At 39.3% G+C, this 17686-nt stretch overlaps 2 protein-coding genes across 3 annotated transcripts in view; one reads left to right on the top strand and one right to left on the bottom strand.

The window, feature by feature from the left end:
- Positions 1–796, bottom strand: part of SELENOF (selenoprotein F) — a 32746-nt gene extending 31950 nt beyond the window's left edge. The window contains exon 1 of the mRNA XM_040232390.1: positions 418–796. Coding sequence (XP_040088324.1) covers positions 418–492 — 75 coding nt within the window. The 5' untranslated portion in view covers positions 493–796. The remainder of the gene's footprint in view (positions 1–417) is intronic.
- Positions 797–1064: 268 nt separating this feature from the next.
- The window catches only part of HS2ST1 (heparan sulfate 2-O-sulfotransferase 1), a 184948-nt gene continuing 168326 nt past the window's right edge, over positions 1065–17686 (top strand). For both annotated transcript variants that reach the window (XM_040232389.1, XM_040232387.1), the window contains exon 1: positions 1065–1580. In XM_040232389.1, the coding sequence (XP_040088323.1) occupies positions 1457–1580 (124 nt within the window). In that variant the 5' untranslated portion in view covers positions 1065–1456. The remainder of the gene's footprint in view (positions 1581–17686) is intronic.

Here is a 17686-nt window from a genome sequence, read left to right as displayed (position 1 = left end):
AGAAGTAAAAAGGAAGTGTACCCTGGACCAAAGACTTGAGGGCTTTCCTCTAAGACTTGAAAGGAAGCTTTGTCATAAAGACGACAGTTCCTTGCATTTCTGCCAATTTAAAAACAATCTTCATCTCTTTGCAAAACTTAGTGCCTTTCCCGCCCCTCACCCCCCGCTTTTACAGTGTGTCTTACAGATTGTACTCAAGAAAGTTTCAGGTCAGAAGAAGGAACTGCTAGAAACCCAAGGCGGGGAAAGATAATCTTCAAACGCGGAATAAAGCCACGTCGCACGCCAGCAGCAGCAACCGCGGGGGGAGCCCACCCGTTTCAGCTGTGTTTCCCAAAAGCAACCGAATATTCCGTCTTCCTTAGCGCAATCCCTGTCGCTCGCCCTGGGGCTGCAGCAGAGGTGACCTCCACTCACCGTTTGAAGCACGGTCGCCAGCAGCAGTCGCAGCCCAAACGCGGGGCCAAGCCATCCATCCGGCCGGCCCGCCATCTCTGCCACCTTCCGTAGCTCTCCGGCTGCCCAGAAGGCCCCTCTGCTAGGGGCGTCTACTCCAGTGCCTGATCCAAAACAGGCAGCTAAAGGCCGCTGCCATCAAGTCTCTTATTCTGAGGAGACGGGCATTAACTACGGACATATGTAAGCTTAAAGGTGAGCAAAAACTTTACACTTGATGTAAATATGAAGTCACTGGGTCCTTTCGATAACTCACATCAGGCATCTCCCTAAACTCCTCAAATCTGTGCTTCCCGGGCTCCTTCTTTTCATTCACGACATTTCCTTAAGCAGACAAGAAGCCCCGCCTTCGCCAGTTTCGGCCTGCCTCCTTCTCCAAGTTTACCCAATCGAATGCCGATTTGGTTGACACCTATGGCAAAGGAAACCAACCGTGACACGCACCAAGAGCGAAGCGCTGGAGTTCTTCGGTCCAATAAGCTCAACCGAAAGGGAGTAGAGGGCGGAGCCTCTGGTTGCCGAGCAGCGTACGTGGAGGCGTGCGCGTGGAGGCGGAGAGGGATGGATAAGGGGCGGGGCCGAGGGCGGCGCAGCCGCAGCCGCAGCGCTGGCGGAGAAGCGCGCGGCCGCGAGCAAAGGAGGGAGAGAAGGAAGGAAGAGAAGCAGGCGGCTAGGCAGGCGGGCGCGGGGGTCGGGGACTGAGGCAGTAGAAGGAGGCGAGAGCCTGGCAGCTGCTTCGCGCTGTGTTTGCTGCACGGGCTTTTGGAGGGAGTCGGCCGTGGAGTCGGTCGAGGAGGAGCGGGCACCGGCGGCGTTGCTGCTGGCGCCTGGGGGCGGGGGACTGGGGACGCGAGAAGGGGGGTCGCTGCGGTGGTTCTCTCGCTGTCGCGCTCTTCTTGCCTTTCTCCCGGCTCCGTGGGCTCCTCCCGGCGTCTCCCTCGCCCCCGGGGCCCCGATCCCCGCCCCCCGCGGTATGTCTTGATCCCGAGCAGCGGGTTTCATGGGGCTCCTCAGGATTATGATGCCGCCCAAGTTGCAGCTGCTGGCGGTGGTGGCCTTCGCGGTGGCGATGCTCTTCTTGGAGAACCAGATCCAGAAACTGGAGGAGTCCCGGTCGAAGCTAGGTGAGGAGCCGGGTCACTCCGGGCTGAGTGGTGTGTGGAAGGGGCCAGGCTGGGGAGGCACTGCAAGCCGAGCAAGTGGGCGTTTATCTAACCTGATATCTGGCTTGGAGGCTGGAGGCTGAAAGAGAACACAAGCCGAATTCATTTGGTGTGAATTAAGCTTGGGTGGTATGCTGGGCTCAAGAGGTCAAGGGGCAGAGGTTGCAAGGTTGGACTTCCCCGAGCCAAAGGGTTACCCTGAACTAGGCATTTCACGGGGAGAAAGCGAGAGAATATCGAATTCGTTGGGGAGTCAGTACTGACAGTTGGAGGAGACCGTAACGGTCAGGCTTGCCTATTCTTTTGGAAGTCATACTGAAAGCTCCAGCAGTGTCAGGCAAGGGGTTTTCTAATTTGAGATGTGGGCACCTGGATACTGAATCTTTTGGGAATGGGGAGGTTCGCGAAGGGACAGATGGAATGAAATGGAGGGGAGATACTGGAATGATGGTGTGTAAAAGAAATACATTGTAGTGAGTTGCACTCGTGCTGGGGGCAGCAAGGGACCGCGCAACTGACGAGAGAAATAGACTGTCCAGGTAGGACAGGAAAGCAAATAAAAAGCTCCCAAGAGGTTCTGAAACGAGGTAACCAGGCATTTAAATTCTTTTTTAGTGGCGCTAAACTGGTATTTTGAGCTTAAGAAAGGAGTTGTATGTGCATGTAGCTTCGCGGCAATGTTGGTGTAGTGAATTTAGAAGGGGAGGAAACGTTGAGGGGGAATTGCTATAATGAGATTTAAAGTTAACGAAAGGAAGAGTGCAGCAAGTTTACCGTATGGCTAAGTACCTTAAAGAGTTAACAGTTGTTACTTTAATTGGGGGAGTGATCTGAAGTACAAAATGTTGGAGTGTGCTGTTGTGAAAGACCAGACGAATGCACAGATAAGTACTTTCAGAGCAGTAAGGAACTGTGGCGTTTGGGAAGAGTGAATGGGGAGGGAGTGTTAAAAGAATGTCAGCAATACATTTTGATTTTAAAATGTACATGGCACTTAAAAATCAGCCCAAGAGGCTGTAATTTGAATGTGGAAGATAATGTTTAGTAAGTATATTTTATACACTTTAACTGCCTCATCATTTAAAATAAGTTTCGAAATGCAAACGATAAAATAGCTTTATAATTTAGACTCAGAAGTAACGTATGCTGCTGTGATGATTAATATTTTGGAAAAATCTATCAGAAAATAAGTGTAATATTACAAATAGTAGCTAGCCATTTGCAATTTTGATACTTTGAAAAAAGCGCTGGAGACAATTTTAAAGTGCAGTTTATCAAAGAACATCAAATAAATTAACAAGTGCAAATAAATTTGAAGATAGGGATAATTCCACTCTTCAACTCTAAGGTAAAATTGCCCTGTATAATTTTGAACAGATATCAAATTTATTTACTATGATTTTATTAATATGTATAGTATACGATGGAAAAATATTCACTTTAAATTTTCAAGATTGGCCAATATACTCTTTTTGTTTGTACCCGTTTAGCAGCATTCATGGTCATATTCTAGTCTGGTTAATGATCCAGCTTTACAGAAGAATAAGACTCCTCCTCAGGAAAGTTGAAAGTTATATTAAATTAAAATTTATATTTATTCTTTGTTGTATTGGTCTTTGAATTTCTTATACATATTATGGTGGGTTGGGATAACTTCAAATTTTAATTTTCCTTCTTTGTCTAACATTTTTTCCCATAATAATTTAAATTGTTTTCTATAGGCACAACCTGAATGATTTTTAAAATGTAGAAAGCCACAGGTAGTGGCTCGGTAGATAACGTGTTTCTTTAAGACTTTTTACAAGAAAGAAACTCTTACATTTTGTTAGAAATAGTAAATATGGAATAAATGAAATAATTCTTGAAAAGGAGACTCGTACAAAAAGCTGCTGCTGCTGCTAAGTCGCTTCAGTCATGTCCGACTCTGTGTGACCCCATAGACAGCAGCCCACTAGGCTCCTCTGTCCCTGGGATTCTCCAGGCAAGAATACTGGAGTGGGTTGCCATTTCCTTCTCCAATGTACAAAATCTAGAAGGAGCTAATAATAGAGATGTGGGATTGAGTGAGTGATAGTTGCTAAGTCATATTTGACTCTTTGAGACCCCATGGACTGTAAACCTGCCACACTCCTCTGTCCATGGAATGCTCCAAGCAAGAATACTGGAGTGGTTGCTATCTTCTTTTCCAGATGTAAAATTATGGCAAATAAAATGTATAGCTTCACATCAGCAGTCTTTTGACTTAAAAAATGTCTTACGAAACGGCCTGTATTAAAGCAGATGTCAGTAATCTTCCTTAGGAAAGGAACACAGAAGGAGACATATTTTGACAATCAGACTCTGTACTAGACCATTTCATATTTGCTATTCTTATTTGATCTTCCAAGAACACCATAGAAAGCCATTTTTACAGATGCGGGAACAAGTTCAAAAGTTATATAAGTTGACCACATACCTAGTAAGTGGCAAAGTCAGTATTGGAACCCAGGTATGTCTGATTTCAAATCAAGTTCCCCTTTAATTATACCAGGCTGCTTGGGACTTTATATTGACATTACACTAAGATGTAGTGGTTTGAATAGAATTTTTAAACTAGCACCAATGTTTAATTGCATTTATTGCTAAGAATGAATATCATTCTTAGAAAATTCAATTTCTGACACAAAGGAATTAGGTTAGTGTAATGTCTGTTGCTTGTTTATACCCGTGTAATGAACATAATTATATTATCTAACGAAAGGACTGAAATAGATAGCTTACTTTTGCTACGGGGGGAAAAAAGATTGTCATTTTCTGTACGTGTAAAATCACAAACAATAAAAGCATTTTTATTTTGCCATCAGAAAAACTTACACAATTTTCACTTTTCAGAAACTTTTGTTGTGTCATCTGTCACACAGAATTTTGACTTAAAGTGTTGTCAAATTTATTGAATTTTGCGTTTATGGCTTAAAAAAAACCTTAAACATCATTAAGTATATCAATAGGAATTCCTAAAAACCAGTGTCTCATAATAGAGTTATTTTTGTTTTCCAATGAATATTGAATGACAGTATATGTAATACTGGCTTTGCATCTTGCTTTTTTCATTTAATGTCACAGAACATCTTTCCAGGTCAAAAAATATAAATTTGACTTACTCATTTTAATAGCTGTATAACATTCCACAGTATGCATGAGTCATAAATTCTTAAGCCATTATGTCAATAAAGAACATTCAGTTTATCCCCCTTAAACACTTTTTTTTAAACTGTTTTATTTCTTGGTATTATAAAACAGTGTTACAAGAAACATGCTTACATTAGTTTATTTAATTCTTTATTTGTTGGTACTATTTTCAGTAGGATAAATTCTAATAAGGGATTACTGAGACAAAAGAGAGAGATATATATAGTAATTTAATAGATTTTAAAATCTATTACTTCTCTGAAAATTTATTTCCCGAGGGTTATAATAATCTGTACTGTCAGCATACACACAAGTGCAGGATATTGTCAGCTTTTAATTTTTGCTAGCTTTTAATTTTTTTTCTAAAGCTGTGAAATGGTATGTTGTATCAATTTATGTTTCCTTGACTTCTAATTAAGTTGAACATAATTTACTTGTTCATTTTCATGTCTGTTGGGTAGTATTTCATCTTACCAATTTTAGGGTTTAAAAAGGATGTTAGATGTAGTATTCATTTATCTGTCGTGTCTTGTATCTATTTTTCTCCAGTTCTGTCATTTGTCCCTTGACTTTATGGTGTATGGAGGTTAAAAATTTTATGCAGTCGAATCTATCAGTATAGGCAAGTAGGTGCCTTACATTGCTTGAGAAGTCTTCCCCCAACCAAGATTATGTTATTATTCTCTAGTGTTTTACAGCTTATATTTTTACGTTTAGCTCTTTAAAGCATCATATGTTTATTGTAATTTCTCTCAGTGAATGGCCACTTATGGCAAATATTATATTAATAATTCATCTTTTTTCCCTCCTTTCTATGTTACAGTTCTTGTTTTAGTCACATATTAAGTTTTCATATTTCTTGGATAAATTTTGGACTCCATTATTTTCCACTAATCAGAGATTCTTTTGGTCTTAGGGACTCATATATAGGCTTCAAGGCATCTATGAATTCCCTGAAATTATGTACATATCTTTTATCAGATTTGCAAAGGAGTACACAATCCCCTTAATGGTAAGAATCACTGATTTGCAGTAGATGGTTTATATTTAATGGAGTGTGTTTTTGTTTTTATTATTAACTTATTACAACCTGCAACTCATGAGTTAAATTTAGGATGCAAACACATTAATATTAATGTGGGTGTTATATTACAAACTTATTAATGTGCGTATTACATTGAGAAAAGTATTAAAATGTATACAAACTAAAAAAAAAAAATATACAAACTTAATTTTTCTAATGGAGTATAGAAAATAACATGGAGTCAAAATGAAAATTTACTTAGGTTACTGCTTAGTTACTTAGCTGTTAGAACTCTGCTTGTCAGAATTTGTTGCTTTCTCTAAGTAGTTGTTTCTGAATGTCAAGAGCACACTATTGTTAATTTTGACTGATGGAACAGTCAATGAAACTTTTGTTATATACATATCAGAATTATGTGGTTGATAACTTTATTTTTTATAGGACCTAAGCATTTAAAAAAATATTTTTTGTTCATATGCTTGTAAGACCACTAAATAAATGAATGCTTTAGGACCTAATGTTTTCAGTGAAGACAGTAACTCAGAATGGATTATGTAGCTGTCTTGATTGGTCAAAAGTATGTTAATCTCTTATGTTCTTGAAACTCTCCTTAACTAATGAACCAACTTCCAGGGCCAAGCTTGGGACTTATCTCTTTGGAATTTGGTAGGTTTTACAAGTGCCGCTGTTTTTTTTTGTTTAGTCACTAAATTGTGTCTGACGCTTTGTAACACCATGGGCTATAGCCTACCGGGTTCCTTTGTCCATGGGATTTCCCAGGCAAGAATACTGGAGTGGGTTGCCATTTTCTTCTCGAGAGTATCTTCCCAACTCAGGGATTGAAACCATGTCTCCTAATTGGCAGGCAGGTTCTTTACCACTGAGCCATCAGGAAAGCCCACCTGAAACCATACATACTTGTAAAATGTTCCCAAGAATGATAGATTTCTCTACTTATAAAATTGTTTGCAAAGTTTACAGTAGTTACTGTTTAGAGGACTTAACAGTTTAATTGGAATGCCATTATTCTAGAATTGCTAATTGGTGTCTCACTTATTAGTCCCAGATAGGATATCTAGTGCCATAGAGTAGACAGTCAACTGAAATGGTTGATTTCAATTAAAGTGATACTAGGCTGTCTCTCTACCTCTCTAAGCCTTCTAAGAGCTTTTTGGGCACTTAGTGAAATTGAAATAATAAATATTCAAACACTGCTCTCCAGAATGGCTACTTTTGAGAGATGTTTCTATAGATGGACTTTATAATCATGGTTCACTATAGTCCAGTTATTTATAATTATCTGGCCAACTATTAGTAACTGTGTTTATGTACTTTGCCATTCTGCCTATTAATTACAGATTAACTGCCTATTGGACCACTTGTGTACCTGATCCTGTTTCCTCATCTACTTAAAGGTGTGGTTCCAGAAGTTTTCCCTCATTCTCCTGTAGCCATCATTTCCTCCCTTTCTGCTGGATTTTTCTCATTAGCATGTAAACATGCTATTATTTCTCCCAACCAAAAACAAAATGATATTTTTCTCTTGACTCCTCTTTCTCAGACAATGTCTGTTTCATATTTCAGCTTCCCTTAGCAGTAAAACTTAAAAATTGTCTATTTTCACTGTTGCTAATTGCCACAATCACCAGTGACTTCCCTAAGTCCTACAGTTTTTGGTCTTCATCTTACTTGACCAGTCAGCAGAATTTGACACAGTTGATCACTTCCTCCTTTTGAGCAATTTTCTTCACTTAGCTTCCAATATATCATACTCTTGGCTTTCTTCCCCCCTCAGTGGGTCATTTCTCTGTCCCTTGTGTTAGCTTCTTTTTTAGCATTCTCTTCAACCCCTTTGACATAAGAATACCAAAGGGCTGAGTCCTTGAAACTCCTCTTTACTCTTCCTTAGTTGGTGACCTATGTGCTGACAACTTATGTATTTCTAGTTGAGACTTGTTTCCTAAACATTAGATTTGTGTAGATTCATGTAATTGAGTTGCCCACTTGAACAATTAATAGACTTAAATTCAGTGTGGTCAAAACGAATCTTCTGATGTTTCTGTTCAATGCCTCAGTACCCCCTTATACCCCCCAATAATTTTATCTGACCTTTATTTCAGTTGATAGCAGCTCTATCCTTCCATTTGCTAGTTAACTTGACTTTTTTTTCTCACACTCTATATCTAATCTTTCAGAAATATTTTGTTAGTTTTACCTTCAAAATATTTCTAGAATATGACTACTACTCAGCACTTCCACTCTTATCACCCTAATTCAGGATACCGTAGTCTCTTCCCTGGATTACTGCCATGTCTTAACTAGCCTGTTTGATTCTGCACTTGGCCTCCCTACAGACTATTCTTAATGTAACAGCTTGGTGAGCCTTTTGAAATGTAAAAAAATCATGTCACTCCTCTGCATAAAGCTCTTTAGAAGCTTCTTGAATTAGAGTAATGATAGCTGTTTTTAAAACAAAGTCCACAATTTTATTGGCTAAACGTAGTAAGTGACTCTTTTCCCCATCATGTTTTAGGTGATCATTTTGGTGGATGGTTTTCCTCTTCATGAGTTATTCAAGGTCTTGGGTACTTTCTGTTATTAGCTATGCCATCCTCTCTGGTTTGGAGTACTCTGCTGTCAGCCTGGGGAAGAAGCAAGAGAAAGGTGAGGCGGTGCCCCTTTCTCAACTTTTTTGCCCTCTTTTACCCTCAGTCTATTGATGAGGTTTTGTTGTTGTTTTAGTTGCTGAGTCTTGTCCCACTCTGTTATGACCCCATGGACTGGCCCACCAGGCTCCTCAGTCCATGGGATTTCCCAGGCAAGAATACTGGAGTGGGTTGCCATTTCCTTCTCCGAGGGATCTTTGCAAACCAGGGATGGGACCTGTCTCTCCTGCACTGGCAGGCGGCTTCTTTACCACAGAGCCCCCAGGGAGGCCATGGATGAGGACTAGTTACAATCTCTCTGCAAAGGTGGTGGGGGGAATGGAAACTGGGTTTTTCAGTTGGCAGTCACTTTAACATTTGTGGCTCTGTACTATGGAAGATGGGGACATACAGTTGAATCCTTTGAATCCTTCCAAGTATTTTGTGACTCAGAATATAAACTGCCTTGATCAATGTTCTTTGTGAACATGAGAAATGTGTATTCCGTTGTTACAGGGTGGAGTGTGCTATGACTGTCAGGTTGAGTTGTTCCACTCTTCTGTATCTTCTGTATCCTTGATTGTCTTCCTGCCTACTCCTTTCATCAGTTATATAGAGAGGGATTTTGAAGTCTCTGGTGGTGACTGTGGGTTTATTTCTCTTTAGTGTTCTGTTACTTTTTGCTTCATGTGTTTTGAACTACTGTGATTAGTTGCATGAATGTTAGGACTGTCATATCTTCTTGATGAATTAACCCCTTTTTCATTATGAGATGATACTCTTTATCCTTAGTGATATTCTTTGCTCTGAAACCTACTTGGTCTATTATTGGTCACTTCAGTTTTGATTAGTTTTAGCATAGTGTATCCTTCCCATTCTTTTAGTATAATATTAATCTGTTTGTATCTTTTTCTGCCCTTCATGGATCCCTCCTTGTGATGAAGAGGCTTACGTAACTCCGTGAGGCTATGAACCATGCCAAGCAGGGCCACCCAAGATGGATGGGTCATGGTACAGTGTTCTGACTAAATGTGATCTACTGGAGGAGGGAATAGCAAACCACCCCAGTATACTTGCCATGAGAACCACATGAACTGTATAAAAGGCCAAAAAGATATGACACCAAAAGAAGAATCCCCCAGGTCTGAATTTGTCCAGTATACTACTGGGGAAGAGTGAAGGAGAATTACCAATAGCCCCAGAATGAATGAAGTGGCTGGGCCAAAGCAGATACGACACTCAGTTGTGGATGTGTCTGGTGATGAAAGTAAAATCCTATGCTGCAGAGAACAGTATTGTATAGGAACCTGGAATGTTAGGTCCATGACTCAAGGAAAATTGGACGTGGTCAAACAGGAGATGGCAAGAGTGAACATGGACATTTTAGGAATCAGTGAATTAAAATGGACCAGAATGGGTTAATTTAACTCAGGTGACCGTTATATCTACTGCTGTGGGCAAGAATCCCATAAATGAGATGGAGTAGCTCTCATAAGCAACAAGAGTCCAAAATAAACAATACTTGGTTCAACCTCAGAAATAACAGAATGATCTTAGTTCATTTCCAAGGCAAGCCATTCAGTATCACAGTAATCCAAGTCTATGCCCATACCACTGATGCCAGAGAAGCTGAAGTTGATCAGTTTTGTGAAGACCTAGAAGACCTCCTAGAACTAACACCTAAAAAAGATGTTCTGTTCATCTTTGGGGACTAGAATGCACAAGTACAAAGTCAAGATACACCTGGAGTAACAGGCAAGTTTGTCCTTGGAGAACAAAATGAAGCAGGGCAAAGTTTAACTGAATTCTGCCAAGAGAATGTACTAGTCATAGCAAATACCCTTTTTCATACAACACAAGAGATGACTTTACACATGGACATCACCAAATGGTCAATACTGAAATAAAATTGATTATGTTCTTTGTAGTCTAAGATGGAGAAGTTTTATACTAGTCAGCAAAAACAAAACCTGGAGCTGACTGTAGCTCAGATCATCAGCTTGTCATGGCAAAATTCAAGCTTAAACTAAAGAAAACCAGGAAAAACACTAGGCCAGCCAGGGATGACTTCTATCAAATTCCAGATGAATTTGTAGTAGCAGTAATGAATAGATTCAAGGGACTAGATCTGATTAACAGTGTGCCTGAGGAACTATAGACAGAGGTCCATAATATTGTGTAGCAGGTGGCTAACAAAACCATCCCAAAGAAATGCATGAAGGCAAAGTGGTTATCTGAGGAGGCTTTACAAGTAGCTGAAGAATGAAGAGAAGCGAAAAGCAAGGGAGAGAGGGAAAGGCACATCCAATTAAATGCAGAGTTCCAGAAAAAAGCTGGAAGAGACAAGAGGGGCTTCTTCAGTGAACAGTGCTTAATAATTAAACAACAAGGGAAAGACTAGATATTTCTTCAGGAAAATTGAAAACCTCAGGGGAGTATTCTGCCCAAAGATGGGCACAATAAAGGATCAAAATGGTAGAGACCTAGTAGATGCTGAAGAAATCAAGAAGAGATGGAAAGAATACACAAAAGAACTATATAAAAAAAAGATCTTAATGATCCGAATTATTATGATGGTGTGGTTAGTTACCCAAAGCCAGACATTGTGGAGTGCAAACTCAAGTGGGCCTTAAGAAGCACTGCTGTTAATAAAGCTAGTGCATGTGATGAAATTCCTGCAGAAGAATTCAGATCCCTAAAGGATAATGCCATCAAAGTTTTGCATTCCTTATGTCAGCAAATCTGGAAGACCCAGCAGTGACCACAGGACTGGAAAATGTCGATCCTCATCCCGGTCCCCAAGAAGGGTAGTACCAAAGAATGTGCTAACCATTGGACAGTTGTACTCATCTCCCATGCTAGTAAGGTCATGCTTAAAATCTTGCATGCTAGGTTTCAGCATTATGTGAATTGAGAACTTCCAGATGTCCAAGCTGGGTTTAGGAAAGGAAGAGGAACTAGAGATCAAATTGCCAACATTCACTGGATTATAGAGAAAATGGAAATTTCAGAAAAATACCTCTTTGTTTCTGACTGTGCTAAAGCCTTTCACTATGTGGATCATGACAAACTGTGGAAAGCTCTTAGATGGAAATAATACGAGACCATTTTACCTGTCTACTGAGAAACCTGTGTGTGGGTAAAGAAGCAACAGTTAGAACCCAGTATGGAACAACTAATTGGTTCGAGATTGAGAAAGGAATATGACAGGGCTATCTGCTGTCACCATGTTTGTTTAACCTATATGCTGGGCACATCATGAGAAATGCTAGGCTGAAAGAGTTACAAGCTGGAATCAAAATAGGTGGGAGAAAAATCAACAACCTCAGATAATGCTGATGATACCACTCTTAATAACAGAAAGAAAAGAGGAACTAAAGAGCCTCTCGATGAAAGTGAAAGAGGAGAGTGAAAGAGCTGGCTTAAGACTAAATATTAAAAAAAACTAAGATCATGCATCTGGCCCCTTTGTGCTTAGTCACTCAGTTGTGTCCAACTCTTTGCGACTCCATGGACTGTAGCCTGCCAGGTGCCTCTGTCCATGGGGATTCTCCAGGCAAGAAGACTGGAGTGGGTTGCCATGCGCTCCTCCAGGTAATCTTCCTAACCCAGGGACTGAACCCAGCTCTCCCTCATTGCAGGCAGATTCTTTACTGATTGAGCCACCAGAGAAACCCGCTGGCCCCATTACTACATGGCAAATAGAAGGGGAAAAGGTGGAAGTAGTGACAGAAAGGTGCAAGATTTTCTCTTCTTGGGCTCCAAAATGATTGCAGATAGTGACTGCTGCCATGAAATCAGAAGATGATTGCTTCTTGTCAGGAAAGTGATGATAAACCTAGACAGTGTGTTGAAAAGCAGTGATATTACTCTGCTGACTAAGGTCCATGTAGTCAAGGCTATGGTCTTCCCAGTGGTCACGTATGGTTGTGAGAACTGGACCATAAAGGGAGAATGCCAAAAAATTGATGCCTTTCAACTGTGGTGCTGGAGAAGACTCCTGAAAGTCCCTTGGACAGCAAGGAGTTCAAACCTGTTCATCTTAAGGGAGATCAACCCTGAATATTCACTGGAAGCACTGATGCTGAAGCACCAGGATTTTGTCTGAGGCTCCAGGATTTTGGTCATCTGATGTGAACAGATGACTCATTGGAAAAGTCCCTGATGCTGGGAAAGATTGAGGGCAGGAGGAGAAGAGGGCGTCAGAGGATGAGATGGCTGGATGGCATCACTGATGCAGTGAACATGAACTTGGGCAAACTCCAGAAGATGGTGAGGGGCAGGGATACCTGACATGCTGCAGTCCATGGGGTCACAAAGAGTTGGATGTGACTGGGCAACTGAACAACAACAAAGCATGATACATTGTTATTTTTGTTTTAAGCAATCAGTTATCTTTTAAAAAGATTAAAACATTCTTTAGAGAACTTCTTCCTACATGCATCATTCCTCATGCTTTCCATTCCTTTGTAGAGGTGCAGATTTCCGTCTGGTCCTCTTTTCCTTCATCCTCAAGGATGTCTTTTGAAAGTACTTGTACTGAAAGTCTACTTGGTGATGAACTCTTTTTGCTTTTGTATGTCTAAAAGGTATGTATTTACCTTAATGTTCATAAGAAATTTTTGTTAGGTATAGAATTGTAGGTTGACATTTTTTTTCTTTCAGTACTTTAAAGCTGTTGCTCCATTGTCGTTTGGCCTGCATTCTGTGTGATGAGAAGTCTGTCATTGTTCTTATCTTTGTTTAGCTGTTCATAATATCTTTTCTTTTGACTGCCTGTAAGATTTTCACTCGGTTTTAAGTAATTATGGTAAGCCTTGCTGTAGTTTCTTGATTTTTTTCTTGTGCTTTGGGTTTGTTGAGCTTATTGGACTTGTGTGTTTATAATTTTCATTAAATTTGGAAAATTTGGCCATAACTATTAAATACTTCATATAATTTTGATGTACTTCCTTCAGAAATTCAAGTCACATATATATATATTGCTACATTTAGTTGTCATAACAGTTTGATGACATTTTATTTATTTTTCCCAGTCTTTCTGCTTTTTGGTTTAATTACTTTGTCTTCAATCCACCAATCCTTTCTTCTGTGTATGTAATTCTGCTTTTAATTCTATTCAGTGTATTTTTCATTTCAGTTATTTTTTCCATTTCTAGAAGTTCATTTTGGATCTTTAAAAACAACAGCAACAAAGAACTTCTGTTTGTCTCTTTAACATGCTTTTACTTTATTTTGTTGGACACATGACATATTGTTATAATGACTCTTTTGATGTTCTTGTTGACTGATTCTATCATCTGTGTCTTTTCTCGATATTTTTCTGTTGGTTTGCTTTTTTCTTCATTGTGGACCATATTTTCCTTCTTTTTTATATGCTTGGTATTTAGGTGTTGGATATCTTCAGATTCTTAAACATATTCGTAAGCCTTGATTCAGGACACATTCAAGTTTCCTAGAAACAGTTTGATCTTTCTAGGGTTGCTTTCATGTTTGTTAGATGGGATCAGAATATATGATTAACTTTGCCCTACCACTGAGGCAGTAACCTTGCAGTTCCTTTCAGAGTACTCCACCCAGTACTCTGTGTATTTTATTTCCCCACTCTAGCTAGTGGGAATGCTGCTTGAGTGAATCCCAGAAAATTTTCCACCTATGTCTTTTGGGTGGCCTTGGTTAGTTTCTTCATGCATATGCACTGATTGGTACTTGGCTGAAAATTCTCTTCTTGCAGCTTTGTCTTCTTTAGTATTCTGCCCAGCATAAGCCAGCTGCCTTGGCCTCCCTGGACTCCCAATCCTGGCCCCTTAACTCAGGGAGACTTTTGGGCTCTGAGATCCCCTTCTCTGTGCTCTAGCCTGGAAACTCTCTTTGGAGAGGCATATGACTCACTTCATTTCCTTTCTCTCTTACAGTGACCCCCATCCTGTACAGATTTCCTGTCCAGTGACCAGCGTTTGAAAGCCTTTCGTTATATATTTTATGTATTTCAGTTGTTTCAGGTGGGAGGATAAATCCCCTGTTACTCCATCTTGGCTGGAAATGGAAGCCAGGTGGCCTAGTTATCTCTGATTGTGTGTCCCTAGGTTGACTTAGGGGAAAGTAATAAAATTGGATAAATTGAATTATATTTGACAACTAAAACTAATATTATAAATTTAAGGGTGAAATAATGTTTTTTTTTTCCTCTATTTCCTCATAATTTCTAGCATGGTATTGCACACAGGCCCTTAGTAAATTGTTTGTTCCAAGTTAGAGGCAAGTCTTAGTCACAAGGGCTGGATCTCGTCACATCCCCATTGAAGTTTCAAGTAGATGTCAGTTAATTCTTTTGCTTGTTACCAATTTTACTCTAACTTCAAGAAACCAGTTCTTACTGCATCCCTTTAGATATAGCTAAGTCCAGTGGAGGCTCTTTCACATTGGGTATTGAAGTCTCTGACTCTGGAAAAGCTTTCTACTTTTCCTGTCAGTATGCTTCTGGAACTAATTGGTCATATCCTTGCTGGGGTGGGTGGATGTATAGTCCTCTTCACAGGCTTCTTTTTTGTATTCCTGTTGTAATACCCTGATTGCAAGCAAAACAGTAGAGAAGGAAATTTTAAGGGACGTTGATACCAGTGGTAACTGTAATCATTGTGCATGCTCAGTTGCTCAGTCATGTCTCTTTGTGACCCCAGGAACTATAGCGCCCCCAGGCTCCACTGTCCATGGAATTTTCCAGGCAAGAATATTGAAGTGGGTTGCCATTCCTTCTCCAGGGGACCTTCCTGACCCAGGGATCGAACCCACATCTCCTGCATTGGCAGGATTCTTTACCACTAGCACCACTTGGGAAGCCTGGTCATTATGTTGCATCAACAGAAAATGGACCTAGTTTACCTTAAGATGAACATTATTATTATAGTTACCAGATTTTCAACTTCGCATGAAATAATTCTTGCTAAAGGTAGTTAGGTTGTATCAAATCCCTATGGGTACTATAAAATATCAGGGACAACCATTTTTTTTAAAACTGGAGAAAAATTGCTTTATTGTTATGTTATTATTATGTTAGTTTCTGCTGTACCACAGTGTGAATCAGTTGTGAGTATACATAAATCCCCTCCCACTTGAGCCTCTCTTCCACCCCTCCACCCCCAATCCCACCCATCATCACAGAGCACCAAGCTGAGCTCCCTGTACTATACGACAGCTTCCCACTAGCTATCTGTTTTACCCATGGTAGCATATATGTGTCAGTGCTATTCTCTCAATTCCTCCCAAGCTCTCCTTCCCCTGCTGTGAGGAACAACCACTTTTAATTGAAATTGTTGGATTCTCCTTTTGGGAGATAGTGGTTTGAAAATTTGAAAATCAATTTGGTACTTATGTAGCAATTTAAAACTGGATTTAGAGGGAAAGAAATGCCCGTTTTTCTAAATTCCAGTAGAATTTAGAAGTCCTCCATTGTCACCTTATCACATAGCACCTTATATGTTTCCATTATTTATTTCTTAAGTTTGTAACATAGCTGAAAATAAGTGACTTGTACAGGTAAGCACACAGAAATGAATTTAGAGACTCATCATATGTTGTCTAAGTTGGAAAATACCTTAAAATTTTGCTCAGTATGGTTACGGAATGAAGCAAAGGGGCTATGCAGGTGCAGACTAGCTCTTGGCATATTTATTTCTAATTATATATTATGCTTGAGTTAGTTAATGAATGTAATTTAGGGCTGTTATTGGTTCATTGATAACATCCTCCTGTTGTATATTCTCTTTATGCTTTGAAGCAAAAGAGTATAGGAAATGAACTGATCAATGTAGTTCTTTTTCCTGGTAAATAAGTCAAAAGGTTAGTATCCGAGTCACCATACTTGTCTTTAAACAATGACTCTTGTATTAAGGTTTCTGTTGCTATTGTGCTTTCAAAATAATACCTTATAATGGTAACTTTAAAAAAATAAAGTCTTAAAAAAAAAAGCTAGTTGCACAGCATAAACATTGTAACTAAAATCATAATTTAAAAAATTCTTCAATAAAGAGAGTTGTGGGACTTTACTGATGGTCCAGTGGTTAAGACTTCGCCTTCCAATGCAGCTGGTATGAGTTCAGTCGCTTGTTGGGGAACTAAGATTCCACATTTTGGGGGGCCAAAAACCTAAAACATAAAAAACAGAAGCAGTATTGTAACAAATTCAATAAAGACTTCAAAAATGGTCCACATCAAAAAAACAAAAAACCAGAGTTGTAAATTCTCTGTATTTTTTTTTTTTTAATTTCCCAAAGAGCTTGGTGATTAATTAGGACTATTTATGGTTCTTTAGATTTCTAAGTAACATAAAGGGACAATATCTTAAAAATTTAGTGATAAATATATTTTGAGTATTTAGAGGAATATTGGAGCTTTGAGTAAATTAAGTTGTTGGAGTTAAATAAAATCAATAAAATCTTCTTTCAACCTTGTGTTTGTTAGTAATTTCAGCTTTGCCTATGTCTTACTGAAACTAGTTCAGCAATCAGTTTTGACATAGTGGTTCTTAAATATAACTGAAAAGTTCGTGATTATTTTGTATTTGAATGTTAGAAAGCTGCTTCCAGTTGCCAGCATTTTTTTATTTCGTCATATACACCCATCTCTGTAATAAAGTGTTGCATGAAAAAAAAAATTAAAAAAAAATAAGTGTTGCGTGTTCCCAATGTGTTATACATCTGGTGGAAAATCAACTCAGTTCAATTGTTTCCTCCATAGAAGAGCTGATTAGAAAGACTGACTTGATGTATCTTAAAGGTATGTTTTTGTAGACAACTTCTTCATTTTGTTGAAGAGGAAAGAATAAAAACCATTCATTTTTGTCCTCTAGAACATAAATATCTTCTTTTCATGTTTTGAAGGTTAAAACAGAAAAAAAGCAAACTTGTGGTGCTATTTAAGTGTCTCAAAATAGGTTTCCCAGTGAGGAAAATTAGGGGTATGTATGACTTTTGCTTCTGAACCTGGGAGTTGTTAGTGATGATAGTTTCTGTTTGGCTTGGGATGAACCTGTCCAGGAGCCTGTCTGATCCATGAGATGTCATTATGTGCTGTTTTTCTTCTGCCCTTGGTTGGAACTCTGTGACTAATTAAGCCTGTGACTAGTTATAATCTAGTCTTGCACATGACCACTTCCCTTTGGTCTCTTTTTTACTTGTTTAGAATCTTTCCCTGCTTTGCCCTTGAACCAGTGTTTCTTACATGGTTTTCTG

Source organism: Oryx dammah, unplaced genomic scaffold (genome assembly GCF_014754425.2).
Source record: "Oryx dammah isolate SB20612 unplaced genomic scaffold, SCBI_Odam_1.1 HiC_scaffold_28, whole genome shotgun sequence".
NCBI lineage: Eukaryota > Metazoa > Chordata > Mammalia > Artiodactyla > Bovidae > Oryx > Oryx dammah.
This window is presented reverse-complemented; position numbering and strand designations above follow the sequence as displayed.